The sequence below is a fragment of the Gobius niger genome (genome assembly GCF_951799975.1).
Source record: "Gobius niger genome assembly, chromosome: 1".
Lineage (NCBI taxonomy): Eukaryota > Metazoa > Chordata > Actinopteri > Gobiiformes > Gobiidae > Gobius > Gobius niger.
The window spans coordinates 56,046,109-56,059,047 of NC_136852.1; the positions used below are offsets into that span (position 1 = coordinate 56,046,109).

Sequence of the window (12,939 nt, forward strand, 5' to 3'; positions counted from 1 at the left end):
CAAACTATGCAATAATCTCACATGCAAGGATCAGTGTCACAGAGACAAAACATTCATTTGCTCATTGCCAGCTGATGCTGTGAGTCCATAATGCCCAGAAAGATTTTCATTTCTTGCTCCTTTTCTTCGTAGCAAAGTCATAATTTGTGTGTGAAGAGAGAAAACTATGGGGGGTTGAAGAAATGCGCTCCAGACACTGTTGTGTACTTAGCTTATTTTTGTTACATATGCACTTTGCTTCTTAACCACTATAAAGGGCATTGATTCACTGAGCACATGTGCAATGAAAACCTGTTTTATTTTGGCAGTGAACTGAAATCTGTTGGTATGTTTTGAACATTTAAGGGCCATGGCTGATACATGTCTCTATCTGGTTTTTCCATGGGAAACTCCAAAGCCCATTAGCTGCTGCTAACATGTTACTTCCGAATGATGCATGGATGTCGCTCTGCTGTGGCCACATACAGTAAACTCAGAAACCAATCCACACCATGCTTTTGCTGTCTACTCATGACTTTTTATTTTCTATAAACATTCCTTGTGTCAAATGTTTTGGCTAGGGCAAACTGACTGTTTCTCTGCTAAGTCAAATGTAAGGGAATCTCAGAGAATGTATTTGTATATGATTGTCTGTATATGATAAAAGCATGCCCAGGTGTACTAACCATGAAGGAAATTAGGCAAAAACAGAAACTGGAATAAGAGCTGATTTACTGTTTTAGATCTGTGGTACTGGATTGTTAATTTTCCCCCTTGGTGACGATGGTGAAAAGAGATTGAAGACTGACCTACACACTTCTGGCACTTATGGTACTCTCTCCTCTCAAGACTTGAAATAGTACAATGTTGTTTTGCTTAAACTAAATCAAAGCTTCAGTGACTGGTAAAGTTTATTTTGTATTCATATAAATATATGAAAATCTATATATTATTAGTGACAGTTATTTTATTATGGAGCTTTTTCAGGAGATCACAGATGTTCCTGATACAGATGCTATGTATAACGCATGATTGACCCTTGTGAATCACTTGCACTTTAATATATGCCCATAGACATATACCCATACTGTGTATATGTTAGGGTTTTCTCTGTACTGAAAAACACATCAGTCATGTGTCTTTTGCTGAACTGAAATAAAATATTTATCTGAACATGTTCACGTTTCTCTTACCAGTTTATTTTGTGCAAGTACAATTATTAGGCTAACAATTTCAATTGCAATTATTCGCCCCCAGGAACTACTTGTACTAACAATAATGGCAAAAAGCTACTTATGTTTCGAGGATGCTTGAATAACAATGGGCAGAGTACACCCTGGATAGTTAATGGCCAGGACAATATTTGGTTTTCCTTTAAAAACTTTATTTAGCTAAATGTCGAAAACCCTTGGGGAGCTACTTGGGAAGGGATAGAGAGCTACTACTCGTAGTGGTCTCTGGGCAAAGTATTTTGTAGGCATAGGATGTACATTTGGGTATACATGACAGAAACGTGTGCTCCACAAAGTGTCACAATGCTTTGTATTGGCGTCAAATTTGAGCAAATGGACAGATTTTCATCAAGAAGCAAAACGTATCTATATGCAACCTCCTACACACAACGTGACAAGCGACTTTCTGTGGGAAGTTGGCCAACATAAGAAAAAATAGCCACAATCTGCTATAATCTGGAAGAGTTAGAATAACAATTACTGTACCATCGTGAAAACCATTTGTACTTTGTTATAGTTGTCTACCTGCTTTACACATGGGTAGCCACTTGTCATATTCTCTAATGGTGTGGGAAAGGGGCACACTCTTCCACACGCTGTCACAGTGCCTCCACAGCCTTAGTGTGAGGTGATTGACAAGAATCCTGCAGGACCTTAAGAGAAGGGGGAAAAGGAACAGCACCTTCAGATGAAAATGAACTTTGTGCTAAACTTGAGCATGAAGCAGCTGAAACTGCAAAGTGCCTGTGTGCTGGGAGAGCCTGCGGAAAAAGGAGTCCGAGCGCAGTGGCTCAATAGACACTAATCTCAGTCAGAAGGAGATATAATTTCATGCCTATTTAGAGACCAGTCCTGAAGGGCTTTTTCATTTTCCGCATCACACAGACTGTGATTATTGAGGATAGGTGATGCAGCAGCTTCTGTCCTCTATAAAGAGACATCCAGTCATCAGTACAGATATAGTCAGGCCTGTATTGTTACCAAATGGTCACTTAGCTTCCTACGTCTTCTCTGTCTTCACAGCCCCCCTTGCATGTGTGCTAGCAATGCACTGGGCAACTTTTCAAAGCAATTCACTGCCTTTGACACACAGAAACATCTTGTTGCCAGGAAACATAGAAGCAGATTTTTGACCCTGCCTATTCACACTGTTGGACTGCTGCCGAGAGTATGGCAACCCTGACAATGAGAGGCACACAGCAATGATGAAAAAATTATCAAATTAGAAAACCATTATGCAGATGTAATTCATACCATCTGCTTGTGTTAATTCATTGTCGCCAGTCATCATGTACAATTTACAAATCAGCCCCAGGCAAAAACCACAGAACACAATATTGTTAATATGCTTAAACAACATCTCAATATATCATTCTGGAAATAGCAGGAGCAACATCTTGTCTATAACAGCGTTATTCTGCAAGAACATTGCATACAAAGTGCATGCATAGCATCAGCGATTCAGTGGGACAAATGCACAATGCATTGTGGTTAGTATGGTGCAGCTATAGTCTCTCCAACTGAGTCTTACATTCATTACGTCGTCCTCCTCCCCATCAAACTTGTGGCATATTCATCAGCAGTGTGACAAATTAGATGTGCAGTGAAATGGAGTATGAGGCACAGTGAGAGATTAGATCCACTCCAATCCTACCAGCAATCACTATCCTCTCATTTCTGTGGGGAAATACCCAAGGACGGCTCAACAAAATTAGATCACATTTTTGCTGAACAAAGTGGCACAGAGGCAGTGTAAGAGATGATACACGCCATTTTCTGGTCTTATGTGAATGCTGATTTTCAACATGCATTATATTATTTAAAAGATTATCACTGTGTTTACTATAAGATACTAAAAATCTGTCACTAAACATTGCTGAGTGTGTCTGTCCTGTACAGCCATTGTACTCGCCACTATAATTCATTGAATACCCTGCTTAAGAGTCATAGTTGGAAGCACATAGGCTCTGTCCAGCAACATAAGGCATGAGTAAACTTTGACCAGACAACTTACATAAGCCACTACCACATAGTGAGTTTATCACATCACCGAACCATTATTGTCAATCCATACATGTTTGGAGTGTTTTCAGAAGCAAGAATCAAAATGTACAAATGTTAAATTCTGTGACTATAATTAATGTTTGACTTGAACAATAATAACAGTCTGCAACATGGAAAAAATAAAGTTGGAACACAATTGTAAATCACTCAAAAATATCACAACATAATTCATTAGAAATAAGATTGTTTTTAGAAGTAGAAAATTACATTTGTTTTCATTGGGGAGAAAATCCAAATTATGCCTCATGCTTTCCCATAGTGACGCAGAGACATCTAGTGGTGGCTCAGTAAAAACAAGCGTGCACTGAACTGTGAATCATTTTCACTAGTTCCAGCTTACCTGTTTTCAATAAACATGGGGGCAGGACTGAAGGTGTCTATGTTATAAACTTCACAACAAACAATTTCTCTGAAATTATTCCAAATATGAAACAAACAAACGACAGTGACCCCCAGGGAGAACTTCTGAAATCTAATTGTTTTGTGAGATAATTCTTTGCTTGTCTTTAACGTATCTATTAAGACAGTGGCCCTCAACTAAATCAGCAAACTTTTCTTTTGTAACTTTCAACAGGGGTCCAGACATAATACAGTCATTGCTCTTAAAAATTTTAAAACATGAGCATATACATTTAGATATCCGTAATTACATAGCTGATCAATGACTCAATCGTTTTCCCATTTCATTTCTATGTTATTCAAATTGTGTCATCATTTTTAATTCAGCCTTAGCTTTGGGGTCCGGACTAAAGCCTCTGGAGGTCCGGATCTGGACCCAGGTCCACCAGTTGGGGACCCCTGTATTAAGGCAAAGAAATATGGCGATTAAAACAATAAATAAATGTACTTCCCCAACTGCAGACACATTGTTTCAGCGATTGCCTTTTATTACTTAAATAAAACAAAAACATATGTAAGTCATTATTTTTATTTATTCATTCATTCATTCATTCATTTAAATGCTTTACAATGAACTCTCTATCTGCTTTTCTTTTCTAGTAGTCGAGTACAATTTGATTTGTCCTTCAATGTATTGTAAAAGCAGATATTAGTGAAAAAATGATTTGTGCAATGATAAAGCCTTTTGATTTATGCTGCTCTTGCCGCCTATATTTGCTCTTGTTGTTTACATTGCCGTGACAGTACTGCTCCCTGAAAGTTGGGTAACAGGCTTATAAACTCATCACAGTGGAGAATTGAAGTGTTAGAAATGTGTTAGGAATGATTTAGGATCAAAACTAGCAATTAGACTTTGCACACTCCCTCTAGAGTGAAATAGAAAGAAATCTATGTATAGGGCTTTTAACTCAGTTTAAGGGTTGATCAGATTAATATATCCGAAAGGGGACAGTGCAGCTTCATAAAACACATTTGACAAGCTTAAAAAGCAAATAAATAAACTAAAGGCGAACTATTCTCAGTCAGTGTCTTGTTTCTTGTACTCACCTGTTCTGTCATGTGGTTAACTGTTATTTTGAACATGCTTTATAAATCAAGTTGGACTGGAATTTATTGAAAATCATTATCCATTTTATTCTCAATGACAATGTGCACTGGTGACAAGAGCTCCACTTTTGCTAATGGGACTTTAACTGTCACCAACAGTTTGAGGTACATTTTACAGTATTGGTCAATAGAAGGTTCAGTTACATAGGCTGTGATGTCCCTCTTTCTTCCCTTTCAGGAGCCATCAACCCTCCATTTTCCCGAATGATGAATTAGGGGTATTTTGTGTCAAACTTTACTTAACCATCATCTTGAATTACAGTCGGGCAACAAATGGTGGATGCAATGGGAAAGGTTTTGACATTACAGGTGTAAGTAAAATGCATAGGGCATCGCCGTAAGCATTCTCCGAACAGAGATGGTGATGAAGTAATTTAGCCATCAAACTAGACAATCCCCCAAGGTGTCAAACAGCTCTATGGCTCCATTTGGCTCTGCTTTTGAAGTTCAGGTTTCTGGGTTTGCACTATCCAGTGAGTTTGTTTGACAGAAAGTGACATTAGGAAGGATAGTGTTCTGGATGTTGGCGTTTCTGTCAAACAGGGTGGACATATCTGTGTTACTTCGTATTAACAGACGTATAAAGATGCAAATAACAGAAAATAAAACAAAGATAATTGCCTCAAAAATGACTTATACTGTAAGGGAGTACAGGGGAAAAACAAAGCTGAAAAAAATTATGTTTGAAAAAAAAACACACAAAAAAACACAAGGTGCAATATCTTCTAGCTTAGTTTTGAGGAAGAGTGTGAACATTCTGAGCTGTGTGCTATAAGCATTTGGTGTTTGGTGAGATTTTCTGAAATCGGTTTCATTCCATCGTTGGTGCAGTAAAGCATTGGTCACTGCATGGGGCAATATTTGTAATAATTCACCTTTGAATAACATTATCTAAATAATGTATGTGTAATCTCATTTGAAATGTAGGCTGTACACTATTCCTGAACAGCTTCTTTAATCTTAAACCTCCAGCTGACAGACATACATGGTCCATTGAAAGTTGGGGTGGGGGGCAATCCCTGTCTGCCCTTGTTCCTGTGTGCGAACGCACGCGCGTCTCGGCCTCACTCATGCATTACCGCCTGGCGCCGCGGCCTCTCCACTTCCACAACATCAGGTGTAATGTTACTGTTTGTTGTGGCCTCTAACACCAATAATGAGTCTAGAAAACAATGTTGATGGTAAAGCTGTTCAACATCACCGATGATCACTCAACCCCCGAGGTCCTGCGCGTTGATGAAGTGGCTTTACCGGGCTGACCAGACGCCTGGCTTTGGATGGACATTAGTAGTCTAAACACTAGTCTCATTTAAATGAGTTTTCACAATGCAAATTGAGAACCTGCTTGCTAAAGTTTTAGATAGGTGTTGATCAAAACGCATTTATTGCTCAAATATGACAACACAATGTTCAGCAGTAGGCGTCATAATGTAGACTGTAATATAGGTTTATGAATAAAGCAAATGGAGTGCGTGCGTTGAGAGTAGGTCTTGTAAGGTGAGAAGAGGCTGTGCGCTGGGTGTTGGCTCGTATTGTTGAAGGAGGGTGATAGATATCTTAACCCTGATCTGCAGTTGGACCCTTGATTCAACCAATTCCAAACCCCGACAGCACTCATTCTGTACAGACCGCACAAAGCGCAGCATCTCTGCGTGCGTAAAACGACGCTCACCTCTTCTCCCCTTTATATTGAGATGCATCCCGGTGCAACGAGCTCAACTCCCTTTTCTGTAAAGGATATTTTGAATTTACATGACTTCGAAAATGAGCTTCTAATGACAGACCAAGTCGTTCCAGTAAATCGTCACCATTACGCGCACCCGAGTACATCCAAAGACTTTTACGAGCTGCAGCCAAGGCCTTGTCCGATGGAGATATACGAAAACAGAGCCTACCAGAAAATATCAGCACAGGAAGACTTTCAAAAAATTGGTAAGAAATTAAGACGATCACGATGAAGTTTGTTTTATTGTATTAATTTGTAGAATTTATTTTAATTGCCAGGCTACATGTGCAGCATTTGCCATCCATTTGTCAACCAGATGTGTCTTTTATTTTTATTTTTAGGATACAGTCATAACTATGTATACAGAATAAATGTAACTTTTTTATTATTTTTTTGCTTTTCATTTTACAAATGTTTTAGTCCTCAACATAGGTCATGTTACACAACAATCCCATATAACCATACTTCGGCGTAAAACATGTTTTGAGCCAAGGTGAGTGTAAATTAAATCTATCCCCTTTGTTTGTACAGATATACGCATTTTGGAAACTTCCCCGGACACCGAACAGACCCTGAAAAGCAAAGGCCACGCGCGCAGGAAACCTCGCGTGCTCTTCTCGCAGGTTCAGGTGTCCGAGCTCGAGCGGCGTTTCCGACAGCAGCGATACTTGTCCGCCACGGAGCGCGAGCAGCTGGCTCACGCGCTCAAACTCACATCCACGCAAGTCAAGATATGGTTCCAGAATCGGAGATACAAATGCAAACGCCAGCGCCAGGACCAGTCTCTGGAGCTCGCGGGCTTCAGCGCACCGAGAAGAGTGGCGGTGCCGGTGCTCGTGAGAGACGGGGAACTGTGCGGCGGTGGATCCCACTCCGCTGCGTATAACGTGGCACTGGGTCATTATAACTCTGTGCTGAATTATGGGAGCCGCTGCTGTTATGGCTACACTTACCACAATATGCAGCAGTGTTCAGGCCCCGGAGCGCACGGACAGATTTCCGAGGCGATGACCGCAGAGGGGCCCTTCCGACAGTTGCACAACGTGAAAGGCTGGTGATCTGGACTACGCAACTTTATATCTTGTATATTGATATGTAACTATTTTGACACCTTTTTTTTTTACATGTAGCCTATTAAAGAACATTTATAGACCTATTTATAGAATTTGTTGCAATTGTAGGCCTATTTTTAGCCATTTGCTAACAATCTCTAGACTATACAAACAAAGCGAGCAAATATTACTATCCTCTTTGAAGGCCCGCGGGCTCTACTCTGAAATACGTGTCTCGAACTTTAGTCTAAACCCTAGAAGAAAATGAGAAAACGTTTAAGTCTTATTTATTTTAAACAGGCTATGAGTCAGTCGAAATAATAATCCTTTGTTTACGCACACCTTCGGATCTTATGCGTAATGATCCTTCCTCATGGCGTTATGTATAAAGCAAGGCTAACCGAGAAAACTAAAGAAATAATAAGTTAGTCATCGACATAGGCTACAATAACTTCTGCCTTGGAGATAGCTCACTGAATGGCTAACAACTATAAATTGAAAAGTAATTTCACGTCGGCCTAACTGAGACTTGTGGGCCGTCATGCGCTGACAGCGTTATCAGACCCAGCTCATTATTGTCCCATTCTCAAATCCGCTGATAAGGCAGAGGAGCGTGTCCTGTCCCTACTTTGCTGAGTAAACAAAGACGCAGACTGAGTGGCTCTCTATCTTTTTTCACTTTAACTCCCAATCAAACGGAGGTCAGATCCAGTCCAATCACGGATAATCTACGCGTAAAGGCCACTACATGAAATACACGATCGACAACTGCCCTATAGGCGACCCATGGGAGGGAGAGTCTTTATCCAAAAACCCTCTCAAACCAAAATGACCACGAGGTTGGTGTCCCGAGGCGTGGATTGAGGAGGGTAATGTCAGATAAGACACGAGTTAGACAGAGAGGAGACCAGCGACACTTGAAGAGATGAGATAATGTCCACCTCTTCGGGTTGCGAGCGAAGCGGTGGCTTTTTGACAAACACTGATAGATTTCAGAGTCAGTTTAATTCTGTTTTGGAGGAAGTTCGGCCTATGTCACCACGCACAGCAACAATGACAACAGTCACAAAGTTCACAATAAAGGGATTCCTGTAGCAGACAGCGTGATGTCATGTCCAATAGAAAATCAAGCACGACTCTGTAATAGACTTTAGTATTTAGTCTAAAACGCACGTTATCTTCAGTTTATGGACATGAGATTATTCAGAGACCCCCATCCTCTGTTCTGTCATTTTGACTGAAACACACACAAAAGCCAGCAACAACAAAACCAGAAATCTAGAAATGTGAGGGCATAAACTCCCTCTGTTATTATACTCCATTTAGTGTTATTAAACAACTCTGGAAGGTAAAACATTTCATTTCATAATTCTACTATTTTATAATTGTACTGTCTTCATCTATTCACAAAAGAATAATTTGAAATGATTCATTCATTCATATTCCTTATTTGAGTAGTTGTGTAGAATAGAAAAGTTGCCGAACTGGCTTTAGTGACAACAATCACAATGGTCGAATTCATATTACAAGACGCAGGTGTTTCACATTGTGTAATAACCGAGTCAAAAGATGCTGCAAGATCTAAGGCCAACAATCTGCAGAACAATCTCCATTTGAACAATTGTTATGACAGAGCAACAAGGGACAACAAGCGGCAATGCAGAGAAAACATTACTGATGTATGACACACTGACAAATGCCTGTTTGGGCTAAAAGGTCAGAGCGTTTACTGCATGGCTAATGTCTAACAAAGATCGTTTACGGAAAACAAAATAAAAAAACAACAAAAAAGGCATTCCACAACTAGTGATTTGAAATGAAATCATTTTGATATGCATGCAAAAGTGTATGATAGTTATTAAGATTTCAAATGGCAGACAGAAGAGCAGACGGTCACTGCCGGGTGAACCATATCATCCTGATAATCTAAATGTTGTGTTGACAAGACAGCGGCTAATGCCTGAAAGAGCCTGCAAGGTATTTCAAAGAGATTGAGGAGGAGCACAACATATTTACCATCATTAAGAAGATGTGGTTGCAATATAATGCTATAATGTGCAAATAAAAGTTTTATTTTTGTATCGTTATTGAAAAAGAGCATTAACTCCCAAACTGACTGGAACCAGAATGTGACAGTCATTGGTGCAAAGGTCAAGCCAGAACCGTGGAGAATAACACACAAACAGAGTCTGGACAATGGCAGCGGCTGCTTAGGAGCCAAACAAAATGTGTCCAACTCATCACAGCAGTGTTTGACCAACCAGTCTCATTATATCCTCCAAAAACAGACTGCCAGGTTCCACAGACCCTCTTCAACACTATGGTAGCAATATAATGGCTTTAAAGGTAAAATCAGAATTGTAAGTTGTAAATCAGCTTATTCCAATATAAGTAACAGCTAATATGTAAAAGTTGTCACTTGACACATGCACCTCCTTCACTTGACAGTGCAGTTAAAGTCCCGCCTACATTTGTATAAGTTGGAGTGGAGACATAGCAGCCTGCAGGCAATCAGAAGACCGTTGGGACTAAAGCTGGAGATGTCTGCTGAAGTCAAACCTCTAACTTCTTTCCTCATAGAGGACATACTGGCACTGAAAGACCGCACATGGAGCCGACAGAGGATGGAGAGTTGTTCACAGTGGACAGAGGAGCATACAGTATCAGACATGAATGACATGCAGACAGGTGAGTGATACAAGTGTCTCTCTACAATAGCAGAATTCAACTTTGGCAGGCTTATACGGTGTAAAGGAGACGGGTGGGTTATTAATTTGTTTGTCTTCTCAAAGACACACTGGATGTCCCCTGTCCCAGCCCTTCAGAGGCTTCTGGTCCATCATCTGGGGGAAAACAGAAGCGCACCAGGGCAGCTTTTACTCATCTCCAAGTCATGGAGCTGGAGAAGAAGTTCAACCATCAAAAATACCTGTCTGCCCCAGAGAGGGCTCACTTAGCCAGTGCCCTGAGACTGACAGAGACCCAGGTCAAGATCTGGTTCCAGAACCGCAGGTACAAGACCAAGCGCAAGCAGCAAACTGAATTTTCTAAAGAAATGTGTAAAGTGGAAGAGAGGGTCTTAAGAGACAATTTTATCCGATCAACTCTGTTCACATCCTTCTCCAAAACCTATCACTGCAGTCCATATCTCTGGGACTATGGTTGCTCATGGCACCAAACATTATTGTAGAATATATTTAAACAACCTGTACTGTTCTGTGGCCCAACACATGTATTATAGTGAAAATATGTCTATGCACAAATGTATTGTATTGTTTAAATTATACCTTTATACCTAAAACAGATGGAGACTACTTTTTCCTTTGACTATTGTGTTCTGAACACGTATATGGTGATAAGATTTCAGAGTGCACTTTGACAACGTGACTAAATGTGGGCAGCAGAATGATTTAAATTCCTTTAAGAGGTTTTCAGCTGATTAGATGGACATGATTTGGTTTTGAGGGTTGTGTCTTATCTAAGACACTCCTGTAAAACTGGACCAGTTTAGTAAAATGAATCATACTATGGGAAGAACATGTGTGTAGCTATAAAAATGATTTCAAATATTAAAATAATTTAGAACATAAAGGTCAAACTGTTGTACAATATAATAGTAAATAAAACAATTTTATACCTGAATTTGTGCGTGTGCATTAATCATTAAGAACCTTTTAAGATAGACTTTTACTTTTTAAACTTTAGGGCTAGTTATGTCACTTGGCAGCTGAGACAGGTCTTTGTTATGGAACAGACAACAGACTGAATGTGACTTAGAAGTTAAACTGAGCAGAACTGGCTGGCAGTGATGAAACATTTTATGCATATATTTATAAAATAACAATATACAGTAGTATTCAATGACAAACACTTTCCTAAATAAATATTCCTTATCACTGAAAGCAGCTGCTCTTCTGAGTTTATGGTTTGGGAGCAAAGAGGTAATTAGACAAGAAGAGGGCAGATAGCATCTGTTTTGACGGCAGTAAGAATCTGACAGTGTCTGTCAGGCACACACAGAGACGCTCATCAGATAAAGGAGAGGCTTAAAGTTACAAGCACAGTTATTGTACTAAGTAGCATTGCAATACCTGTACTTCCGCCTGCTAAAGGACAGTACTGTTCACAAATACTATCAAATCTTCAGCTTCCTATCATTTTCAACAGGCTGTGAAACAACTCAAACAGTACAATTTAATGCAAAAAATAATGTATTCTGAAAAAAATACTGGACAAAGTAACAGAATACCTTGCAAAATATATGTTTAGGATTTCAGTATTCTGCAACTGCAACTAAATACAACTTCAAAGTATTCTCCCCATCACTTGTTATACCGTCTGTTTTTACAAAAGTAAACAATCTTTTTTGTCATCTTTTTGTGAACTAATTCTGCAGCAGGTACAGTGCGGTTGTGAAGCCCTGGCTCTGTTTTCAAGGTGGCCAGTGATGCTTGGAAAAACATGGAGATCTCTGAATGGATAATGGAGAAAACCAAAACCATCCATGAAAACGCTCTTTGTCAGTGACTCAATATGCCATGACAAATTCACAGGAGCTGATAAGGTGCTATGATTTTTCTCATAAACTCCTTTCTACAGTGCAACTCGATCCCTCATGTAGCCCTCCGTTCAGCTGATAACATTTATTCATCTGCGGGAACATATTACAGCCTCCGAGTCTATACTATCCAATGTTAAACAACATTTTTATGCTTGTGAAATCTTCTCAGATGGAGTATCAAAACGTACCAGGGCATTTAACGTGAGATTGAAAGACGACAAGGATAGAGGACATGGGCTGAGGGTCTTTTTTCAGATAACTTTAACTGGACAAGGGCTTAAACTAAACATTTAGAAGGGAGAGGAGCATTATGGCAACAGTGTACGTGTTCCAGAGCAGGTTTTGTAAAAGGCTCAATCTCCATTTTACAATCTGACAGTCCTCATCATGAGCATCTGAAATGTAGTCTAACATGTGGCATCTTTATGTAAACAAGTGAACAAAAGGCAGGAAATAGACTATAAACAGAAAAGAGAATAGTGTATGACAGGGGTGACCTAAATGATGTTTTCTTCAATGGTAGCTTCTTCTACAATTGTAGTAATGAGTTATATAGGCTATGTTTTCTTGGATGGGTGTTGGAACATTTTTTACAGACATTTAGATGGAAACGAGTTTTCAATGCCAGGATGCTACATAGCCTAAATCACAAAAATAATGTCAATCAAATAAAAAAGTCATATTTCATGAATGTAAAACAAAAATTAAAGTCCTATGCATAGACTGTACAATAGTGAGTGATGTTAATATTTCTACTCATTTCGATGCAATAAAAACATATCTCATCACTCACCTTAAAAACGCAGAAGCCCGTGACAG

The 12,939-nt window shown here is 39.5% G+C and overlaps 1 protein-coding gene across 1 annotated transcript; it reads left to right on the top strand.

The window, feature by feature from the left end:
• Positions 1 to 10,099: 10,099 nt before the first annotated feature.
• Positions 10,100 to 10,749, top strand: nkx3-1 (NK3 homeobox 1; the record flags this gene model as incomplete). The annotated part of the gene is made up of 2 exons (XM_079558944.1): positions 10,100 to 10,247; positions 10,352 to 10,749. The coding sequence occupies 2 exons, from the start codon at positions 10,100 to 10,102 to the stop codon at positions 10,747 to 10,749; spliced, it is 546 nt and encodes a 181-aa protein (XP_079415070.1).
• Positions 10,750 to 12,939: the final 2,190 nt, after the last annotated feature.